This window comes from Aptenodytes forsteri, unplaced genomic scaffold (genome assembly GCF_000699145.1).
Source record: "Aptenodytes forsteri isolate BGI_AS27 unplaced genomic scaffold, ASM69914v1 Scaffold11, whole genome shotgun sequence".
NCBI lineage: Eukaryota > Metazoa > Chordata > Aves > Sphenisciformes > Spheniscidae > Aptenodytes > Aptenodytes forsteri.
This window is the reverse complement of record NW_008794155.1, coordinates 4,533,314-4,558,497: the sequence shown is the minus strand read 5'-3', so window position 1 is coordinate 4,558,497 and position 25,184 is coordinate 4,533,314. Positions and strand designations below refer to the sequence as shown.

The 25,184-nt window shown below is 38.8% G+C and overlaps 1 protein-coding gene across 1 annotated transcript in view; it reads right to left on the bottom strand.

Annotated features, from left to right (window-relative positions):
• Nucleotides 1-25,184, bottom strand: part of NCKAP5 (NCK associated protein 5) — a 467,588-nt gene that overhangs the window by 290,874 nt on the left and 151,530 nt on the right. The window contains exon 4 of the mRNA XM_019472169.1: nt 3,823-3,900. Coding sequence (XP_019327714.1) covers nt 3,823-3,900 — 78 coding nt within the window. The remainder of the gene's footprint in view (nt 1-3,822; nt 3,901-25,184) is intronic.

Below are 25,184 nucleotides of genomic sequence, written 5' to 3'. Positions count from 1 at the left end.
CCCCTGCCTGTCCTTCCTAAAGAGCCTGTATCTCTCCATCCCAACACTCCAATCATAGGAGCCATCCCACCACATCTCCGTGATGCCAATAAGGTCGTAGCCCTGCAGGTGTGCGCACGTCTCTAACTCCTCTTATTTATTCCCCATGCTACGTGCGTTTGCATGGAGGCATTTAAGTCAGGCCCCCTCTGAAGCAGACTTACTGGCTGGAGTGGCTGGAGTTCCTCTGTGCTGCTCTCCAGGCGCTCTCCTGCTGACCTGTGATGCTTCTCCAGGCTCTGGGCATCTGTTGCTGGCCCTGGCATCAAACAGGTAGGAGTGGGATGGATTGAGGTTCCCCTCCCCTGGCAACTTTCCTAACACTTTCACCAAGACAGACTAAAGTTTTGGTCCTGGTTCCAGTACCACTACTAATAAAATTCCCTTGAAAGGTCTTAAGAACAGGGTCTGACCCTTGCATATTCAGGCAAGCATCCTATGCTGAAATACGAATTCTTTCTTCTGTTAAGGGAAGTAGTAATTGCTTTCACTGATCTATGTGTCAAGACTTAAAAATTATGATCTACTGTCAAGGTCAGTTAGCAAAGACCGCAGGAGCAAATTTCTGGTTCTCGTGTTGATTGTCCATGTGATTCTGCCATAAAAATTATACATAGTAATACTCATTAGCTGAATTAGAGCATTAAATGGCTGTGAGAAACAACACTGCAGGGGGATCCACCACCCCTGACCCAATTCTGTCCTATTTAAAGTTATTTCCGGACAGGGTAGGGCAGAGAAATCTAAAATAATCCAGTGTTCTGGTTCAAGCTGATAGGGTGAGATGGACAACTATTATTGTGCATCATCTCCAGTGATAAATGTTGGTGATTTACATAGACAGGGGTCAAATTTGTCTCACGTTGGATAAATTTATTTTGTTCAAACTTGAGAAATGGGGGAACCACTGACAAGTCAAATCTGCTATCATTTTCTTCATTCTTCATTTGAAAATAGTTATTGTAAAATGTTCAGTGTAAGAAAAGCTGTGTTAAAAAAGTCTGTGTCTCCACGTACTAGTGAGGTACCTTCACTTGTTGTTGCAAAGGTTTTAAAGAATAGAACGTCTGAAGCTGGGCTAGAGGTCTATTTTAGTAGAAAGCTGTAAAACGTGACCTAACTGTAGTCAGTTCTCCTGGGACAGCAATTACAGCAATAAATGTTCCACAGCAGATGCTAATGCCGTGTATAAACAGTCATCCTCTAAAATGAAAAGAAATTTTTGCCCCCACATGTCTTTTAGGATCCCATTGTACGTGTGGAAATGTAAAGGAAATGTAAAATTGATATGCGCACCATGACATCGGCTTTAGTCTCCTCTGTCTTGGCCTGGCCGCTATAAATCTGTCCCGGCTGTAAGTAACGCTGAAGGAGCTAAATGGTCAGAATTTGTGTCTGTCTTTTTTATTAGCTTGCCTAGAGTAAAGTAGGGGTTATCGGTCAATGTCAGGTTCAGCACCCAGTGACCCACTGGGTTAAAATTGTGGTAGTCACAAATCAAGAGCATAATGAAGTCTGAGAAGAGGGCTATGCTGATTTATTAGGACATCTGTCTGGCTATACACAGCCTAGTACTGCCCCTGCGTAGTGCGAGCTATTAGCATAATCCTCACCATGGAACATCTTAGAGATTTAAAAGAGAGAAATAAAGTGTTCAAAGACTAGCAAAACCAGGAGGGCTTATCTTGTAGTGCTTATTGTAAGTCTTAACTTTCTATGCCAATACCCCATAAAAATAATACTAAAAATAAATTAATATTAAAAATAAATTACTGTCTTCAGTTTTCCAAACCCACTGAATTTTCAGAACACATCTGAATGTTTGTTCAAAATAAAATAAAGTCACTACCCCTGCTACTTTTCATAGACTTTTTCACATTTTAATTTTTTATTATTCACTTATATTTAACCATGGTAGCGTCATCCGCATATAATGTTATCATGTTCATTCTTACAAAAATTATCTCCTGAATTCTGTAATCGTAAATGTAAACTTCAATTTTTTGTGCCAAATATTTTGACTACTTTTAAAAGAAAGGAAGAATTAAACACAATCTTTCTGAGTTTTACCTGTGAATAAGACTAAGTCCATATCATAAATGCTGTATACCGTAAATGCTGTAATACTACTTTATATCCTATAGGCCAAGAAGGTTGTGAGATGCATACCAACTAGTACTGTCATGTGCAAAGCTACTGGTTTTTGTACATGAGAGGCATTCAGCGGAACCATCAGACAGATCGTTATTTCTTCCTTGATCAGAACTAAGGTGAAATAGGTTTCAATCTATGAATATTAAATTATTCCTTGAAGATTACTTTATATTTGACTATGTATTAATAAGGATTGTCAGCGCTCTCAGAAAAAAAGTTAAATATTGCATTTTAAAAATATATATGGCTGTCAATGTTGAATTAGTTTCATCACTGGTATTATTCCATTTCCTCTGTGTTAAATGTTATCCCGATAGGAATTTAGCTGGTAACTATAAAAATATGAGATACTGAGTAGTTAATAAATAGATACTGAATACTTCGAAAATACAAAGTACAAGCAAATACTGCAAAGTGCTGTCATGCAGATCTTTTTAGACCAGCTGTGATAACAACAATTCTCTGACCAAATACTGCAAAGTGCTGTCATGCAGATCTTTTTAGACCAGCTGTGATAAAACAATTTCTATACAAATGAAAAGTCTGGAAGAATTAATTTTAAAATGATCGAGAGATAATTAGCTCATTAAGGGTGTGAGACTTCTGAGGCTTCTGAAGATTAGGTAATTTCTTGGCTATCTTTACCATTTTATATCAGAACAGCCCTGAAACAACAGCCAGAGAACAGTACTGCTGAAGTACAATAAAGAATCTATAACATTTTTGCCATCATGTCACTGTTCTGAATGACGCTTGATAAATTTTGGAAAGATGCAAACAATGCACAACCTCTCGTCCTACCTAATGAAGGCATCAACAGTAACACAGCAGCAAAACCACTGAAGTACAATATGTAATAAAATTGCTGTTGTAAAGAGGAAACTATGTCTGGAATGAGGTGAGCACCGTTTTGCAAGAGCTGACAACCTCCCCCTGTGAGTACACGACATTTACTGGACCAGACGAATGCATGGAGGTTTGCAAGGTCCTATAGCCGTCTTACCAGAGGGATGCAGAGTTTGAGGAGCTCTTCGGAAGTGCTCATGCAGTTATCACATTTGCTGTATGGCAGAGTAGAAACACGCACTAGCTGCACACTAGCATGTGGAAATCACTGCTTTGCTTAAACCAGAGTTAAGTCTGGGCAGCCTGCACTGAGCAATACGAACAGAGAAGAAATAGAAATTCTGCACTATCAGGAGTACTGCAAAGTTTTAAAACTGTGTTTACTTTAGTTTCCAAACTTCCAATTTCTCATGCTGCTATGCTGTTTTTTTGGCTACAGTTTGTGTGCCATTCAGTGAAAACACTTATACTCAAGAATATAAGACCATTTCTTAAATTCAGTCCAATTAAAAGAATCTGAAGTAGAGTTAGCACCCGCTGCTTAGAAAGCTGAACAAGAAGAAACCTGTGCACGTGTGTAACTGCCCTGATGAGCAAAGGCAAGATTCAACTCGTGTGTGATGTCCTACTTATTTCACTTAGGTAAGATTTGCTAGTCCGCAAAGAATTAAAAAGTGGAGAAACTGAATACCCAATCATTTCTTTGAACTCAAGAAAGAAAACTATGGAGTGCAGTATTTTTTCCAAAATAGCAACATAAATAAATATGTATGTGCATAGTACTTGCCTCCATAAATTCCAGCGTTGTTCTTCCAGCTGAGTCACTAAATGCTCTATGTATTTGTTTGAGTCCATATATTCCTAAATGAAAAATGATTAAAAGGTTAGTTTTTCAATGCTCAAAGCATTTGTAAAATTTTGAGTAAAAGACAGTCAGAGTCAGTTTGTGGCATCCACTTTCATTTTGTACCCAAGGTTATCCCATGTACACAGAAATCACAATGATGTAAAAATCTAGATTAAAGCCAAATCTGGATTCATACCAAGTGAACAGGGCAGTAGCCCCATGCACTTTTCAGAGATTATTTGAGGGGAAGACAAAAGGCGGTGAGGATATGCAAGCAGCACAAATAAATTAGAGTACATATAAATACATATCCATATTCTAAGCCCAGAATTATCTTCCCTGGATCCAGACTGAAAAATAACTTCAGTCACTGTGTTGGTGCACATTTTGTTTACTTTAGCTATAAATCAAAGTGAACTGAATATTTGACTCAAATATTTATTTCATGGATGGTATGAAAAATATTATAGCATGTACCCTATTTGAAAATGAAACTATAACTCAGCTCCTATATCATTCTCCAGTTCAACTTTTGCAGATGCTGTAACTTGCAATATCAGCTATATGGAAGCTACTGTATTTGTGTCTAGAGAGAATTTCTGATAATAATCATGATCAGATGAACAATTCGGATTTTTTTCTTATTGAAGCCTATTCTTTAAACTCAACGCAAAGAGATGATGTTTATTCTCAGCAGAGAAATACATCAGTAATAGAAATATACCACTTCATTCCCAGGAGGAAGGCAACTTCAGTGTTATTTATATAAAATATTTCAGAATGAACCCACAGAATAACATGTGATATAATATGATATATTCGTATGTCAGCAGTACCAACACAGCCACATTACTATTATTCTGAAAACCCATCAGTAATAATATAACTCTCCTGAAATATCTCACCAAAGCAAAAATATGTTTCAAACCTCATGCTTCAGGAAATAACAAGTATTGGAGTACTATACGGAAAGAATCCATCTTCATACGGAAAGAATCATCTTCACTTTCTGGAGACAAAAGCTCTGCTTTTATAGCTCCACTTTTTTAGCTTTGGACTCATCACAAAACCACTTCATGGGGTTCTTGTTTGTATGAGGGGTTGTTTCTCTACTATTATTATTTATTTTGTGTACAAATATGGATTTTTGTTGCAAAGTAGTTGGTTCTTCTCAGCCATTTATCTTCATGACCAGGAATATGAGATAGCTACTACAGGGACAGTACATCATCATGTCTTCTCAAGGTGAAGATAAATGTTAGCTGATTTTAATGATAATAATTTATATAGAAATGCACATTTTTATTTTTCAGGACTGGAATTGTTCTAAGTGATTCTGTGTTTCTGCCCACAGTAATTATTTTCTTGTTCTGATTGAGAGAGAGAGAGAGAGAGTGGTTCCTCAAAGTCTGTCATGACACAAAGAAATGGTCCCTGGCACAGGCGAAGGAAGAGTAAGGAGCTGCTCCCCAGGAGCCTGTGCAAATGCATCTCGGCCGTACCCTGTTCAAACTGCGTTGCTTGAAAACCTTTGGGTATTGTGAAACTTTCCATTAAACTCTGTGGTTGCCCCAAGCTTAAATTTTAATCTAACTGCTGTAGGTAGATATATCTTGTAGATTTTACTTTCAGAAAACATTAAATAATGTAAATCCTGAGAAACACCATGAACTTTAGTGGAATTAATATAGCTTTTATACCAGTGCTGTTTAGATTAGACGCTTGCTTCACCAGTGGCTCTTACTATCCCTGTTACTCGACTTGAGTTGAATTTTACTTGGAGTACACCATGTCAATTAAGCAGCAAGCTGCTTCTAAGCCAATACAAGTCAAGTCATTCTGTAATACACATATATTACAGTTCAGAAAAAGTATACTGTACAAATGTATAACGATGATTAGTTGCAGTACCAAGTTCTTTAAAACAAGCTGTTTTTTTTTACTACAACAAACCTGGTATAAATTAGTATTAATACCTTTATATCTTTTTAATGTAATATTAAACAATATCCCTGATTTATTCATCAGTGCACTTTGCCCTCCAGGCAAGGATAGGATCAGCAGTTTTAGTCTGCATAATTCTACCATGATAATATAAAAAACTCATTCTGAAGTGATTTTCTCAAAAATATTAGCTAGAAATAAAGACAATGGGGAAAAAGAAAGCAATGTGTTTATCCTGTATGACTGCCGCCTTAATGTTAAGTTTTTCCTGTGGCAAATCAGAAATATTATTCTATTTCTCTTTGAAGACCTGCAACTCAGGAGTATGTAATCTGTCAGTGTGCAAAAGTGATGTAAAAAAATCAGCCATGATTTCACAGAAACATTGTGATTAGAAGTACCTCCTTTCTTCTATGCTGCTATGGCACATTCATCTGCCAGCCGTGTCCAAAGCAAGCCGTCTGCTTCAGACAAGGTCTCTGTTCCCAAGCCCAGGTTTCTGCTCTTTTCTGTTATCAGCTATCCCAATAAGCCAAATTCTGCAAACCCTGGATCAGAACCCAGTATTATCATTTTGTCAACGTGAAGCAAATAGCAAACAGTGATTTGAGATTTAGAGCAACTCTGTGATTTAGAATAACTTGGCACATCCAGTGAAAGCATAAAATTGGGGGAAAAAACCTCTATAGTAATCATACTTTTTCACAAAGACTATATATACAGTTTAGTAAAGTACTGACACTTTTCAGTACCCACTAGATCACATCAAGAGGAGTAATACAAATATTTTGTAGCTTCCTTGGAGCTCTGTCATAGCAGTGCTTGCACCATGTAGGCTTTGAGTAGCATGGCTAACTGTCGAGTCTGAAAAATTACACAGAGCATCATTTTCAGGAGTTTGCATTATTGGAAGGAGGATCCAAGTGACCCACACATACGTAAGAAAAATACCTTTTCCTTATGAAAACAGAGACAAGGTCCAATAACTGAGTAAGGACAAGAATCATTTAGGTAGACATGACTGGTTCTTATACTAGATACTAATAAGACAGTTCAATCAAATAGGAGAGAAAGGCTGTGAAAGCAGTGGCCCCAGGGTGTCAAAAGTGGCTGACAATTCTGCCTGTTTCCACTAAACACTGAGCACCTGCAAAACGGGAGGGGGTAAGGCTGTGTAAGGCCAAGTCAGCATTTCCGAAATTATGCAGCATTTTTATTCTGAAGTTGGAGGCGCCAAATCAGTGTATTTTTATAAATCTGATGATATTCTATAGCAATTCCGGAATCGCCATCCATGCCGTTATTCACAATCGGACTAGACCTCAGCAGCCCCGCTTTGAGCCCCGCTCTGACCTCCAGCGATTCCTCCCCACTTGTAGGATTACCAAGAAGTCCATGATTAAAAAAAAAGTGATTTTTTAAAATCCTTTTAAGAATAATGGGTGAAACCTGTCCCCTTTCTTCTCAATTAGTTAGCTTCCAGCCAGGAGGATTTCACTGCTCCATTTAGTCTCCTGTGATGCTGTATCACTTCACTGTTTTAAGGAAAAAACCTTCTGTAATATGTTTAAATGCAATAGAAAATCTTTCTAACAGCTGTGTAGATTCTGGCATCCAGGAGGAGTTGGTATGCAAATGTCACATACCAGCTCACCTAATTTAGAGAGCATTGGAGAATTGCTTTACCAAAATTATCACTGTTTTGAGCTGAAGCACGAGCCTACAAATATACCTAATATTTTTTTTGACAGAACTAAACATCTAACTTTGAAATGCTTAATTGTTTTGCTTTTTTTTTTCTTTTCTTTGTTAGCTGGATGGCTGTCAGGAAAAAAAGGGGAAGAGAGGAAATGAAGTGCCTCCACTGAGGCCCGGGATCCACTGCTTGGTATTTTGGTTGGTTACATGGGTATTTGTTCTGGCATATCCATGTTGTTGTGTTGGGCAGGGTATCAAAAATCATACAGCACACAGAACATTTTCCCATCCATTGTTACAGAGCAAACCCTTAGGGCAACCTTAGGCTTATGACACAGGAGTCCCTCGCTGAAAGCTGGAGGCTCGATAAATTTAAGCTAAAGAAATAGCATGTAGTCTCTGCCTCTCTTAAGGAACTTGCACAGCTTGGTATCAAGGAGAGTTTAAAGAGCTTAGCAATATGTGAAAAGGATTAAGGATACAGTCGTTGATCCAGCAAATCACTTGATTACGTACTTAATTCAATAGGGCTACTCATGTGCTAAAAGTTAAGCATGTGCTTCGGAGCTTTTACTGGGCAGTGGTCACTGGGAGGTGGGCGGCGTTGCGGTGGGACCAGGCCATCCCACGGCAGTGGTACCCCAGCTCTCCTAAACCCACACGCCTCAACCGGGCATGCAGGCACACGGCAGCTGCCCTGCCTGCCGCTGCTTTGCCTGTCCTGAACAAGCTCCCAGCGTACGACCTGGGCGCACAGCTGAGATGTCGAGTTGTGGCAGAAAATAGGGAATTGGGATAGAGCCTAGGCCAGCACTCATCTTCCTGCAGACCAGCTTTGAAGCAGGGCTGGGGGAAATTGGGATAGAGCCTAGGCCAGCACTCATCTTCCTGCAGACCAGCTTTGAAGCAGGGCTGGGGGAAATTGGGATAGAGCCTAGGCCAGCACTCATCTTCCTGCCGACTGGCTTTGAAGCAGGGCTGGGAGGTAAAAGTCATACTCAGCCCTGCAGAGCCCAAAGCGTCCCTTTCTCCCCCTGGCACATCTAACACCACTCCTGGTTCACTTGGGATGGATGCTGAGCAGACAGCCCTAATGCAGTCCTCTGCAACACTACCCCTTGACTCTGCTAGTATTTGTATTTGAAACCAGACAGGAAAACATCAGCGTGGATTCAGGCCCGTGTGCTTCACAGAGGAGGATGTTTGTCACTGGGGACTAGAGAAAAACAACAAATGAACAACCTGATAAACGTACAGACAAGTTCCTGCGAGTATCTGGAGCCGTCCAGCCCTGGAGACAGGGGACTACATAAAGAGCCCACAATCATCTGTTACAATGTGGAAAGTCGTATTTTCACAGGGAAAGGTTATTAGAAATCAAACAACAACAAAGCTGTCTGCAGCCAAACAGCAGACTGTTGCAATTAGGAAATGATGTTAGCAAAGCAAAGAGTGGATGGGATTGACCCGTGAGGGGGAGATCTAAGCTGTTACACTAAGTACAGAGACACAAGTCATCTCTGAAGGATCTTGGAAGAGTGCCTTGGGGTAAAGCTTTAGATCTAGGGAGAGTGCCTTCAGAGAATATTATAACTTTTGTAAAATATTTATTTTTGTTATCATCCTGCTGCATAAACCTTTGATAGAAAATAGGCTTTTTTCCAGAAGCCCAAGAGCATATATATATATATATATATATATATATATATATATATATATATATATATATATATATATATATATATATATATATATATATATATATATATATATATATATATATATATATATATATATATATATATATATATATATATATATATATATATATATATATATATATATATATATATATATATATATATATATATATATATATATATATATATATATATATATATATATATATATATATATATATATATATATATATATATATATATATATATATATATATATATATATATATATATATATATATATATATATATATATATATATATATATATATATATATATATATATATGTATGTATTCTTTTCTGGACTATGTGTTTCGCATGTCTGAAAGCGTTATAATTGAGGATTTGAGTGAGCTGTCTGTTATACAACATTACTCAGCTGCACACTAAAAATAAATTAGGTATAAAAAAAGATAAAACCTCTTTGCATTAGATATTTTTGTCACTCCCTTCAATACCACACTTGGCTAGACTGATCACCTTTGGTGCTAAATAGCAATAAAAGCTAAACCGGGCGGCTTAAGAAAAGAAGATCTTTTAAAACTGCCATTATTGCTGATTTATTATTTTCTTACCTGATTTCAACATGTTATTTTAATTGTCAGTTTTATTAACAACTGGCATGAAAGTGTACATTTAGAGCATCTGCAATGGAGCAGAAGGCTGGCAAGAGCCTTCGTGCACATACCATGGCATTACACCATTATGGTAAAAACAGTAATGATCATTTTAATAAATATGTTGAGCAAATTTCTTAATTGTCCAAAATCACTTAAGCCTCAGTGAACAGTTCATACAACATCTCAGCTGCAGTGATTAAAACTGATTTACTGACTCATCTGAAGCCAGTTGTTTTCGTAAAAAATCAGCTGGGTTTTCCTTCTGCTGCTGCTTGGCTTCCATTTTGCACCCTATTAAGTGGCGCTATCCACAGAGGACAGCAGAGTTTAATGAAGCCTGAAATAGCACAAGCTCGTTAGCTAATGGACAGATTCTGCACCCCTGTGCACTCTGAATACAGGGATGCAGAGACAGTTCGCGGAGGAACACTATCCAGATTTGCAGCTGGCATCCAGAGCCCCACTGCATTTGAATTTTTGCCAGTTTGTCCCCAAAGAAGCTCTGGGATAACGATGTGGGTACTTTGCTACTCAGTGACACCTGATGTTAGTGTTCCTCCCACACAGGGCCATGGAGAATGCTGTAGTTTTACGTTATTTTCCACCAGCTTATAAAACCTTCTGTTTTCCAGTAAGACATTTTTTACAAGGAAATCTCATGGCTCAGGCAGGCATGTGCAGGACAGATGTACGGACCAGTATTCTGTGAGGGCTCTTCCCTGGCTTAGTAGACGGTAGCTGGAAGTGAAGAACAGATTTGGTGAAAACCACTGCCACCATTCAGATTTCCAGATGCTTGGCTGCTTTGAGTTGGTCATCCTTTAAGGGTTACAGTGGTTTTACGTGTCAGTTATACAACCTACATGGGCCTTGACATGAAGGATAAGTCATAGCAGGTAGGAGGATAGCAATGATTCCAGACTTAAATTCTGGAAGAGAAAAAGCTAAAAAGTTGACCTAATTGAGGTTAATAACATTAAAGTAGATTTGCAGTAAATCAATGAAGTATCTCGGTACAGGGGATGAAGGAAAGAATCCCAGAGCTTCCTAGCTGCTACCCCATGATGCTAAGGAGTGAAACTAAAAAGACAAAAATGTATGTTTCAGCTTTCCAAAGGGAAGCCTGATGACAGATTCAGGCAGAAAAATAGCAGAGCAGCTTTCAGCTGGACTGAATCTGCTGAGTTCTGCCTTTTTTGATACAAGTGAGTGCTGTAATCTTGTAGGATGCTGCAAAATTCATAGTAATACAACATTGTATCTTCCTTGTAAGACCTTTCCTTCAAAGGGATGCCTGCTATCCTCTAGCAAGAACACACAGCTTCAGTTGAAAGGTACATGATTTCTCAGTGTCCTGATTCCTCACCAAAACCAGATAACTAAGCAGAGGCCTAGAGGCTGTATGTCTGTAACCCAGGCCATCAGGGTCAAGGTAAATGGAGAAGCTCCAGCAGATGCCCATGTTTTCCATGGCCTAGAAAATCTCTGGCAGTGGTAAAACCAACGTACTGGATCTCACGTCAATTTAATACTCTGGCCCCTAACTTTCAAAGCAGTTAATGGTTTAAGCAACAGCTAGGTTAATGGACAAATGTCAGTTTATAAAACAGTATGACAGCTGTCCTATTTCAGGGCAATGAAGCAGAGCCCAAGATAAAGTAGGTGAGTGTTAGGATAAATTCCTAAGATCAAACAGATAGATGAAAACAATATTTTACAGAAAATAGTCACTTGGACAGACAATTTCAAACTGGGATCCATTAAAAAAATATGTGCTTATTTGACAGAATGGAATATTTTTTCAAAATGAGATAGGTTATAAAGTAAGACAGTGGGGAGTAAAGTCAGAAACTGAGAAGATGGATGAAATACAAGAGGAAGAGACAACTAAAACCAGAAAGAAGGACAGCAGGAGTGAGTAAGTAGAGTGAACGTGTCTAGAACTTGACAGATTGTTTTGTAAAAATACCTTTTACTCCAAAAATTTAGCATTCCTTGGGCCTAAAAGTCTCTATGCAAATAAAGGCTATGGAAGTTTTGTCATTTCTACTAAATACTGAGCAAATTATTCTGTTTGGCTGTATAAATAAAGGAAACTGGACATTTTGTCCAACAGGCAAATCCATGCTATTTTTAGTTGATTTTCTTTCCCTAAAAGAAGTATAAATCAGTAAAAGCAAATACAAAGCATTACCTGGAATTTACTAGAATTATCTTGACATAGAAAAGGATGATATCATACCTGAAAGGTTTGAATTTATTAGACATCCTCTAAGTCATGGAGCTTTTAACACCAGTTAACAGCTTCATTGAACAATACATCAGAGGTACACGCTGTCGCTGCAGGATCAAAAACCAAGATCATATAGAAGTGTGTCCTACAGCATCAACAGGTGGATGCCCTTGATTTGTATTTGGGGTCAAATCAGGAGATCCTTTTGGTAATCAGTCTGCATGAAGGCTGAGCGTCCATGGATACCCATCTATCCTGAGTGTAGTTCACTGTGAATGAAGTTCAAGCGGGCTGGTTAGGGCCTGATCCTGAGCGACAGGCAGGGAGCAGGAACTGCAGCAGATGCAGATGATGGTGCAGATTATGGGCTGCGCTCACCCGCGCTAGTCCCAGAGGAAAGCAAAGCACCAAGAACTCTTTGAGCTTCTAAACTACCAAAAAAATCAACTAGGCAATTGCAGCAGCCAAGGATTTTAGCGGGAGACGGGCAAAACCTGCCTTTTTGCCAGGAAGAGGAACGGATATGGATGAACAGGTTGCACCACAGCGCCCTGATCATGTCTCCTGGGCAGGTTTGGGGCTGCTCTCCCAGCATATGGGAAGTTCTTGTCCTCAGTCAGTATAAAACATCTCTGTATAGTGAAATACAAAATGAACATACAAAGTGAAGCTTAGCATAGTGGTACGTGTGACAGTTCCCGGTTGTTCAAAGTTATTGATGACTATGTGTAACTTAAGGAGGTGTCAGTGTGACAGAAATGTTTATATCCCAGAAGTTCCACAAATGAAAAGGCGTCAGTGTTATTTAGGGCAATAGGAATTTGCTATATAGCTAAACCAGACATTCAGAGTCAAGAAAAATGAGTGCAAGAAGATGTGCAGATTTTATGAGTTTGCTGCTACACAATGTGCATATTTACATGAAATAATTAGCTGTAGTCTTGTTTATGTCAAATCCAATTTACATTAATAAACTTCACCCAGCAAAGACACTGGTGCTGTAAGAAAATGCCCAGAAATGTTAGCAGCCGTAAAGATGCAGAGTAAACACTGGAGCATTTAATTAATCAATTTCTGACATTACCAGGTAATTACAATTTCTGAATCATTTCTTGGATGTTTTTTATGAATATAAATCAACCACAACACACAGAAGAACTGCTGGCTGGAGGCATTTGACTTGCATAGACATATGGCACTTGCACGTGACTCACACTGACTAAAGAAGACAAGGAGTTATAACAAAGATAGAAAAACATTCATGGGATCTATTGCAGAGTTGGGGAAATCTAATTCTAAGGTTATTACAGACGTTTGGGATTCACAGATAAAGACGCTTCATTCTCAGTATGTATCAGACTTGTTAACTCATTTGGAATAACCGCTATCATCCATCCTAACAACAAATACCTTGGGACCTGAAGTTTTCTATCATTTTCTTTCACTGCTTCATTATCACTTGTCCTCATGTATATTCTGGCAACTTCTGAGAAGGAACACACACAAATCAAATGTATCTTCATATAGTTTTATTTCTACTTAAAAACAAACTAAATAACAAAGCAGTAGATGCTCATCAGTTCAATCATTCTCTTATTAAAAGTCCATACTAAAAAATATAAAATATAATATATATGCACATATATACACATATATGCACCCAAACTATTCTATGATTCTGTGATTCTATATAAAATACATAAATGTAATGTAAAAATCCAACACAATGCTATAGGCATATCAATCTGATGATCCCAAAATACATCCAAGCATCAGTGGACAAAACAAGGCGAGAAAAAGTTCTGAGGATTTCCGGCTTCCGTCCCCTGCTCTAAGTACAAGGGTAACCCGGGGTTTAGCAAAACCCAAATTATCAACCCTTTAGGGTTTGTATGGACAGAAAACAGAGAACCTGGAGATGAGCAGAGAGGAGGCGATGCGCGGTGCCAGGGGCCAAGACCTCCTTTCCAGACAGGTCTCGCTTGCTTTCTCCTGCCATCCCTCTTTCGCCCGCCTGCCAGCGTGCTGTGCTCTAGCCACAAACTTTTTCAAACAGAGGAGGGAACTCGTTATGGCACATTTTGAAAATTAATCTCTGTGTCAACGGCTCTGCTTGCAATGCCTCGCACATGCAGATCTATAGTCAAGAAAAATTTATCTCAGCATTAAAAATGTAGCAATGCTCAGGAAATCTCAGAAGCTGCTTCCAGCACTCTGCCTCTTCCTGGTATGCTGAATTCAGTGGAACTACTCTGACTTACATCCATCTATCTCATCTATATGATACACAAACATACACACACAGATAAATGATGGAACATGCAAGTAAATATGCTCCTAAAAGTCCCCCGTTCATTGGTTTGCTTTTTCACTCTGTGTTTGTGTAGAGAAAAAAGAAACAAGTCAGAAGCTGACACACAAATATACCTCTGCATTTTTATAGTTTTATGATAAACAAAACCAGCAGCCGTGCTCGCAGGGAGCGCTGTCAGCTCGTGCTCTACCTGAAGCACATTTATTGTCAGCTGTCATTACCAGGGCTTGCAGGTTCAACTTAGGGTTTTGATTGATTATAGGACACAACCGAGTCTAAGGCATGAATCAGTTGTAAACTGAATCACGCTGTTTATTCAGCCAAAATTCCCACTGATTTCCATGAGAGATTCAAGAAAATAAGAACAGGATTGGCCCTGCTTGTATTTTTTTGTGCAAATGAAAAAAAAAATCTCTAAAATTTTCAATATATTTTCTTGTAGGTAACAATTCAATTCAATGCATGTGAGAAGCTAACCTTCCCTGACAGTTTTGCAAATCGGTTTTCCCATAAGGAGCTCTGATCCCAACTGCTGCAGCTCTCTGACAGCCACCGACTGTTGCCCCTTGTAAGACGAGCTCACAGTCCCGGCGCAGGACAGGCAAGCGCACTATGGAACCTGACTTTCTGGGGGATTAATCATAAGAAGTTTGGCATTTCCTAAGTGGTGTATAGGCTAGACGGCATCATGTGATACTGGTTGGAGATAAACTTGTAAGTATACCAGGGATTTAGTGAAAGTGGATTTAGTGGAAGGAAAATGTTTCACTTTAATGGTAAGCTCCGTAAAGTCCCAGAAAGGGAATAAGAACTGGAACATTTGTGTCAGCAAACAGCATACAAGCATGCATTTATGTTGTGTAGGCCTGTTAAATACTTAAGCCAAAGCAGTGCCTTTAGTTATATCCACTAATTCTCAGTAAACTCAGTGGAACAGAAAGCACAAAAGCACTGAAAGCACAGGTTCTTGCTGGGCTGCAACTCCAACCCTGTCATCCCTACCGATGCTATAAACACTTACAGACATACATATCCGTCTGGGACAGTAGTGGCAATTAGATGCATTGGCAAGATTAGAGCATACATGGACTAAATGGGATGCAAAATGACACAACAGACTGCTGCTCGGGTGCAGTTCCCTGCAGGCATGGATTTTTATATGAGCGCAATGCTCCAGCTCTTCAGTTTCCCTCAGTGACAGGCATGTTTCAAGCGGCCATGCAGCAGCCTCTGTGTCCTTTTGACAGCCAGAGAGAGCTGTGCACCAGCCGAGGAAGGCGAGTATAAAAGGTTGCTTTGATGGAAAGCTGAGAGCTAGAGCCATGCTCCCAGAGCGGCTGCAATGCATGGAGAAGGGGACTTGGGGGAGGCCTCTATTGACCTGTAGTCAGACGTGGAGCAGGGAGATGATGCACTTGGGTGAATGTGGATGCAAATTGTTGAGTTTAATGTGTAGGAGTAACTGAGCATAACATAAAGGTTTTCATAAAGTAGAAATTGGTAGTTCTAACTCCTCACTTATGTTCCAAACAAAGCAAAGAACTCCCCCTTCAATTCCTGCATATAACAATTGTATTAATTATCATTATTATCTTCTGCTTTTATAAGAGGTCTAACACATTATTAATGTTTTGTCTTCCGAACGCTTGTAACTTCAATATGCCATGTACAGTAGATGCTAAACAAATATAATGACACTACTCAATTTAAAGAGAATCTATTTCCCTTTCATAAAAATTAAAGTGAACCTTTAATTTCATTAAGCATTTTAGAATTCACAGGTACAATACAATACCAGTGAGATCAAAGCTGTAATTTAGCTCCTGGTTAACACTAATAATTTTTCTGCAGTTGAATAATGCTGCACTGAATTGCAGATCCATCTCAAATGTTATGTGCCTAGAGATATTAGTTACAGTTATTGCAAAACATTCTGTTTATTCAAATAAGACTGAAACAAACACAAACTGTAGCATGAAAGACTTGAAAATACTTGTTTAGATAAATATTCATTGTCGGCTGCTACGCAGGATATATAGTGACAATTCAGATTACATGATAGATTTTTATTTTATACACTGTCTTGCCAGTTAGCATTCAAAAATGTAACTTTAAAAATGCCCTCAATTTTATGTGTGAAATAGCAAGTGAAATACTTAGCTGTCTATGTTTCTTAAACATGAATCTTTCAGTCCCCAGGGAACTTAATGTGAATTAACAGTGAGAACATAAGCATAAACCTATATTTCTGCTAATCTAATTCTTGTCACTAATGGCGGCTTACTGGAAAAGTCCTGTACAATATTTAACTGAATTACATTTTAAAGATCTTTATCATCATAAGCTGGAAAATCTATGGCAACAAGTGCTAAGTCATGTTAGCGTACCTGCTGCTCTACTGCCGACTTTGTGATGTTTAGATACTGCATCTCTCTCTTGGGAAACAGAGACATATACACAATTTCCTGCAGAAGCCTTGGTTGTCACTGGTCTGAGACACAGAGGACAAATTAAAACAGAATACATATCAATCCTGTACCTAAAAGCATTCTTTTTTCACACGAAGTTGACATCCCATTTCCTGTGTGTAAGGGTGTTACGGGTCAGCTTCAACTGGAATCATGCCGACCTTGATGGAATTAACTGAGGGCATGTCAGTCCAAAATGAAGACAGACGAGAGACACAAAGTAATCAGTTTTTTCTCTCTACTGTTAATGGGTGATTTTTAGAGTAATTGGACAAAAAGATTTTTAAACAACTAGTTTTAAAAAAAGTGTCGTTTGGGGATACTAATTATTTTACATAAACACTCTGATACATACTGATCTCTTGCTGTCATCTAGCATTTGTTAAGCATCTTGTGTTTCTGAGTATTCAAAACTAGCGGCAATAATTTATATACAACAGAAGGGTTGAAATACTGCATCTGAACTGTGTAGGTGCTCCATGAGTGAATCACAGACAATTTACTGTATGATCCTCGCAAGGGCTGATGATTTAGGTTACTTTCCATAAGCCTTAAGATGTTTGCATGCATACTCTAGATCAGAAATATTGAGCTTATATTAAATCACAGGAGAAAAAAAATACCAACTTTAAGAAACTTTAAAAGTTAAGAGAGTTTCCAGCCCAGAAAGTGCTAAAGAATTAGGTATGCGTTCCCTTTCAAATCTTGATCATCTACACTAATATGCATTTCATGAACTATTATGGAAAAGGTTGATTAGTCTTGAAGGCTCTGCCCCGTCTCACAGCTTAGGCCATGGCAGAGCCCCTAGCAGGCAGTACGTACGGCGGCAGTGGGGCAGGTCTCGCAGGTATCCAGCTCCCACGGGAAGCCTGCAGAAATGGTAGGAACTTCTCAGATCTCACTTCTCACATAAAGAGAAGCCTACCACGTAAGTATGGTTTTAAGGTGTTACAGACATCAAGGTAGTCATAAAGCTGAACCATTGGATCCACTCAGCCGTACTCACGTAATCTTGCGTGGCTTTGCTGTGAAAAGTGCTGAGCATCTGCAAGTCTCATTGATACTGCAGAATTAAACTTATTCAGGGGAGGAAAAGCAATTTTCAAACTTTAGATAAAGTCCTTAATCATTCATTTAAAAAGCATTTCCATAGCCATCAACTTGACAGTATTTAAATGAAAAGACTCTGAAAATCTCTTGTTTTCCAACAGGAAATGTTTTCAGGGATTGGCATTTCACATGTATAGAGAAATTTACAGTAATCATATCCTGATGACAAGTCTAGAAGAGGATTTACATCTAACAGGAACGATCTAATTTATCTTTCATACAGTAATACCCAGTGGCTATTGTGAACATTTCATTATCAAGGAAATTAAATACAACACAAGAAAATTAATGTTTTAAGAGAAAGTCGTATGGTCCATTTAACTCTTCTTTTGACTGTCCACATAATGTAATAAGATAATTTGCTTCTTTTCATATGCCTGAGTAATAGAAATAACACTTTTCATAAATCATCTACAAAAGCTTTAAGAACAAAAGGAAGCTAGTCAGTATAAAGCTTTCAAATTACTTCTATATAAATGCATATCGTGTACTTCAGCAATCCCCCTCTGAAAGAAAAACCCCTTACACTAAATAATAACCTTCCTCCTCTTCTCCTCTCCAACTGTTTCTGTTTGGATATCAAACATCCTCACTGCACAGCAGTACTGTCCTCTGGTTGTACGGGACTCAAAGGAAATTTTGTCACAAACTCAAGTGTCACAAACTCACTGTTTGGATGTGGAGATGGTGGCACACTATGAAAGCACGGCATGCCCTCCCAGCAGGAAGATGCCTCAATGCTTTATGGTTGGAGACTTGTAAGGAAGCGCTCAAAAGTTTTGCTGGTGAACAGAGTCATTTCTCTTGCCTCACCTCTCTTTCTTCCAAGCACCCTTTATAATTCTGAGTCTTGTAAAACAAAATTGTTCAACCAAAAGTTTTTGCAGTACTAGTGAAGGAACAGGGCCTTATGGAGAAAGCCTCCTTCATGCACCTGGGATGTGGCTAAAACAGCCTTCCTGCAGAAAAGGCTCTAGACCTGGCATCCCGGTAAGTTGTCCTGCTGTAGTCTCTCCTGATGAGGATGTTCAGGGTAGGATTTCAGATTACACCCAAGCCTGCAGTGCTTACTTAAACAAACGTATCTCAGCTTGGTACGGCCTGGGTCTATCAGTTCAGCCACTCTTGCCTGTGTCACTCCAGTTGTTGAAGGGAGAAGCACAAATCACAAAGGAAACAAAACAGCATGGGGTTAGATGGGGCTTTTAAACATCTAAAGATGCAGATAGGCACCTAATGAGATTTTCATGAGAATGTGCTCATTCTGCTCCCTTGGAGATTTCTGAAATCCCTCTAGACTTTTGGTAAATTTTCAAATCCGTCTCCCCCTTCCTTCCTATGTATCCCACAGCTTTGCTTTTCTCTTTCTGAGAGGGGGAGGGCAAGGAAGCCCAGCATATAAATTCCTTTCTTTTGATACTTGTATTCATACCGCATAAGGTAAAAAAACCCTCCTATGTACGTATTTGAAAGACACAGTCATTTATGTGGATAGCTGAATTCCCCCTTATATTACTTTGCATTCACGCATCAGATGCCTGGGGCCAGAAGGACATGCTGAATATGAGGGTATCTGTCTAGCCACAAAGTAAATACGGGGCAAGGGGAGGATTAAGACAAGGCAAATAAGTCTGCCATTTCAGACTGCAAAACATTGCAGGCTCTCCTGCGATGCCAAAAGAGTGAAGAATTTCACAGAGATGATTGGACTGATCTCTGTGCCAGGGGAAACTGAGTCACTGAACAGGTCATGTTCTCCGAATCATTCTGGCAAGACCATGGCTGAAAGGAAGATGTCCTCAGTCCTTCCAGTCCCTTAGTCTGATTACATTCATCTCCCTAACCTGGCATCAGAAACATGCCAAGTATGCATGTGCATTATACATACACGCACGTGTACGAAAAATAAGCTAATTCAAACAGTGTGTATTTAGTTAGGATCCAGTGACTTAATCCTACGGTCTTGAAAATTGGAGAGGCCCTTTCCAAAAGAGGGTTATGCAGTCAGCTCTACCGACGTCTCAGGAACAAGTGATTTTTTGCTGCTTTGACAGATTGTACTGCCTATGCTAAGATGTATCAGCTGATAGATCCCAAGCCATATTGAATTGTTTTATCTTTTAAATTTTGATGAAAAAGACCTTTAGATTATTTTTCCCCTAAAATGCTCCTGATTAGAGCTTCTTCTTTCAAATCTAATCCTAAGTTATTAATCAAGGCAGAGTTTTCTGCTTTCCACAAATCAGTAATTATTCTTTTAGCTATGATTAGTGCTACATGGGGAAAACCTTTGTTTTAAAAAAGGCAGCATTCAACACTTAACAGATACGGTACATCATAAATGTAGCTTGGAGTTGGAAAAGCGTGGAGATGTACTATTCTCCTGGGAGTTCTGAGGATTTCCTCCTCATCTAATTTGAATTTATAGCATTGATATGCTATAACTGCTTTATCTGAAAATGGTTATGCACACCAAAGATATGAGACACATGCTGATATCCACCAAGAGGAAATTCTTGAACATGATTGCAAACTCCAGAAGCATTTACTAACTTATAATCTTTATGGGAACACTAACTAGTTCCACAATGACATCTGATTATTTGCATCCCCTCAAAGCTTTGGGAAAGTTTGTAAACCAGACTGTTTCCAGTGGATAGCACTGCAATTCCAGTGACACAGGAACACAATATTAGGCTAGATTTCACCAATCCTACCCCCAATTTACATTATTATTTTCATCAGCATATATAAGCTCCCAGAGAGGCAATCAGACGTGGAGTCCAGCTATACCAGCATATGAAGGCACAGTTCCTGCCTTGGCCACCCCAAGGTCAGAGGAAAACCTCAGTCTAACTGAGTTTGGAGATAGGACTGAGTTTTGAAATTAACTCCAGGTTCAGGGTCTACATGAACAACAACAGAGAAAGTTGCAGTCAGATAACAATATCAGATATCCAGTAAAAGAGGTTAAATATTATTGCTATGGATCAAAATGATAGAACAGCATGTGTCTGCATTGCTAAATGTGAAGAGCAGTGTCAAAGCCCTTTCCACGCTCATCCTCTCTCCGGACCAGCCCGTGGAGCTGCTGCCTGTACTCATGCTGCCCTGGGCACACACATTATCCCTGCTCAGTTGAGGGGGCGGGGGTGCTACTCAGGGCAAAATCAGCAAAGAAAAGGAGCAGTAAAGAGTTCACACCACTCTCTGAACTTGGAAAATTTCAGTTAATTATTAAATAATGTCATTTGGGGGCTTGCAGTTCATGGACAATAAGCTATAACTTAGACATGTCAATTAATGTTTTAATTTTGTGTACTTAGAGGCTCGCTCATGCCTGCAAACAGCTTTTCCGAGACACGACTGGTGACATTTCCCACTTCCTCATCTATTTTTCTCCTGTTGCTCCTGTTATGACTAAAAGCAGCAGGATTATATTTTTCTCAGTGGGAAATGTGTCACCTGCTGTTGAAAGGAAAGCAATTATTGTGTCCTCGCTAAATCTTGGGCCTGTTTGTGTAGAGCTTTAGAGCTTAAAAATATAAACATTCAGCTCTGTGCCAGTGTAAGTGGTTAGGCACTTTGGAACCCCAGCTGGGATCCCCCTGGATGTCACCTTCGGCGCCTGTTAAGCACAGGGAAAGATGCCAAACCCGAGTGCCTTTCCCGTAACTGTGTCTAATCAATGGAAAGTAAAAGTGAATGATGTGCTCTTAGTTCCTGCACAGGACACTTCAAAACATTAGGTTCTCCCTCTTCCCGCTTATTCCAGGAGTCAGATTATACTTTTCAGCTTTGCTCAAACAAGATTTATGTCTGCCCTGCATTTGTGCAGTTGTTTTCACTCCTTTTGTGTGTTTTTATGTGACTGTAAACCTGTCTGACAAAGGGACGGGTATTTTATTTGCACACTGTCAGATGCTATTTCTCTGTGCAATCTCCTGTTATCAAACAGAAAAAGTCTTATAATCAAAATGGGAAATAAAGCAACTGGACATGTACATTTGCAGTTGGCCAAAAGCAATAAAACAACCAAACTCACAAAATGTGTGTATTTTCATAAACAGGTATACACACACGAACAAAAGGATGTATAGGTGCATGCTAAGAGACGGTAGCTTTTAATACACAAAGTTTGTTTCTCATGGGTCTATTGCTATTTAGATATTATTTTTTTCCATTGAAGCGAAGAAAATGCATATACGTACTTGAAAGGGAAAGAGCACAAGTATGACTAAATTTAAGAAAAAACTAATCTTACACTAATTATGAAAGGAAGTTTCTAGCCCTGCTGATCACTGCCCTAGGATCTAGGGAAGTGGATCTAGAATCACATCTAGGGAAAGGATCAGCAGCCTCAGTATCTGACATAATTTCAGGTAATAAAAGAAGTGTTCTCAATTTTTACGACCTTATGATCCCAACCAATAATAGTAACGGTCACGAAGATCTATTTTCCCTAACATAAATTAAACAGTTACTTCATATTTAAAATAGGGATCATCTACAAACACATTTAGGAGTTACTGTCTATGTAACTGTGGTATTTTGGAAGAAAATACACCTGTATACGTATTCTCATTTCTAACAAAGCATGAAAATGCAAGCTGGAAAGCCATTTTTTCATATGAAGCACTACATGTGGTGACCATATTTGTAGACAACTGTCTATTTATAGGCATTTTTAAAGCATCTATCTGTCTTAAGTTAACCATGTTAGATGGACCACAAAGGTCTAGTATCTGTTTACTCAGATAGCAATTATACTGATACTTTTGCTGTCTTCTATATCTTAATAAAAATGGATATCTGAGATTTACTGAACCAAATTTGTCTACTCCATTAGTCCTGTCTCTGATAATGGCTAGGCCCAGCTATTTCAGATGAAGGTCTATGAGCCCCAGGAACAGAATAGAATAATTTGGGTTGAAAGGGACCTCTGAGTTACCTGGTGGAACCCCCCCACGCAAAGCAGGGTCAACTTCAAGGCTAGATCATGTTAAAGAAGGTCATATCCAGCCAAGTTTTGAATGTCTCCAAGAATCCACAGCCTCTCTGGGCAACCTGTTTCAGTGTTCGATCACTCTGATGGTAAAAAATTTCTCCTAATATCAAACCAGAATTTCCCTTCCAGCAGTTGTCCATTGCTCGTTCTTTCACTGCGCACCTCCAAGGAGAGACTAGCTCCATCTTTCCCATTACCCTTCCCTTAGATAGATGTAGGCAGCAACAAAATCTCCCCTCAGCCTTCTCTTTGTAGGCCTGAATAAACCAACTCTCTCACCCTCTCTATCTGCTGTCCCAGGCCCATCTTGGTGGGCAGCTCTGGACCAGCTCCAGGATGTCCAGTATGGACCAGTAAAGAACCCCTGTGCAAGATGGACTCCTGTGGCTTCACATCAGCTGGGCAGCTCCTGCTCTGAATCACACAGTTTTATATTTATTCTTCAGAACACCTATTTTATGTTAAGTAGCTATGGATATACTTAGAGACATATGAATGTCTAAATCCTAAATCTATGTAGCTGCTGAAATCTGTGGTAAGTAATGTCACAGATGAATTATGTATTAAAATCTATAGTGTTTACAATATATTTTCTATCACATTTCTGTAAATCTTGGATAGAGCCTGTTGACATCAAAACACACACGCAAATATTTTCAATGAATACACATTAGGGAAATTTTACCCCTATGCAAGCTAGCGCTGAATAGAGAGATTCAGAGAATAGTATTCACATCATAAATTAAACATCTTCCCCAGTATGCAGGCTGCTCCTTCAACAGCAACTGAGAACTAGTCACCTATTAACTTTGCTGTTGAAATGCTATTAGCTGTGGAGAGACAAACACCGTTTACTTGCTGATAGTGTTCGGCAGGATTCAGAAAGGACCTGAAGTGCTACAATCCTTCTCCAATTCTGAAGGCTGCAGGTGACATGTATTACCCACTACACAGTGTACAGCATACATAGTATGCTGCAACTTAGCATTTAAATTTAAATATTTAACATTAAAATATGCAAGGAAAACTATACGAAGAACACTAGATTTGTGGTGTGTGTTTAAAAAAATATCCCAAATTCTATTTGCAGTGTTTTGTACTCCTGACAGCCTTTTCTCTGTTTTGTTTTACCACAAATATACATGGTGCTCCATGTACATTCAACGTATACTTTCCCAAAGACACCAATTCTTGCTGGCCAATAATTAAGTTGAGGTAAAGAAGGAACATTGTATAATAGAGTATATACAATATTGCCCCAGCTTTTCCCTTTCTGTACCACAAAACACTTTTCTAAGAGAATTCTTTTATCACAAAATTAAATATTGTGCTTTAGTATAGTTTAATACTAGGAGAGACAGAGGAAAACTGCCATGCTGAAGAGCAACTTTCTGTTCACCTAACTTCGACGATCCTTATCTGTTTTACTATAGAATTTCTGGGCAGAAGCCCAGAAACAGATCAGTAAAAACCAGAGGGTACACATCACAGATCATGTTTTCCTTCACATGATCTGCTAGAAACAAGGGCTTTTAGCATTCAGCCAAATTCAAACACTCTGGCATATGCATAGGTAACTGTTCAAAATTGCAGCCCATGAAATAAAATAGTATTTAACAGCTTGACCTGTAAAATCTTTCCTAAGCTGTGACTTTGAAAATAAATACGGCATATGGTCTTTGCTGAGACATACTGAAAGATTCAGTGATAATATAAACACAACAAGGCTGGGTGCTTCCTTTCCAAATCATTTTGTATATGAGTTGCCAAAATCTATATAGCATATGGATGTATTTTATTTTATTTTATTTCATTTCATTTCATTTCATTTCATTACATTTCACTATTTCACTTCATTTCACTTCTCTTTTGTTTCTCTTTTCTTAAAACACTCTGGAAAAACTGACTTTTAATTCCAGATTCATTATTACACCCACTTTGATCAGGGAATCACAGCCATCTCAGTATGCCCTGTGAAAGTTCATGAGGTTCACTATGGCTCTTGAAATAGCACTTTTTTTCCTCTGCTTTCTGACTTTGTATGGCGTTCTAATGTTGAGTCACAACTAGTATCACAGTCATATCTACAACAGATTTGTACTGGAGACTACAGAAGAGAAATACTATATTTCTCTTCTTTTCTCAGCTGTGGATAAAAA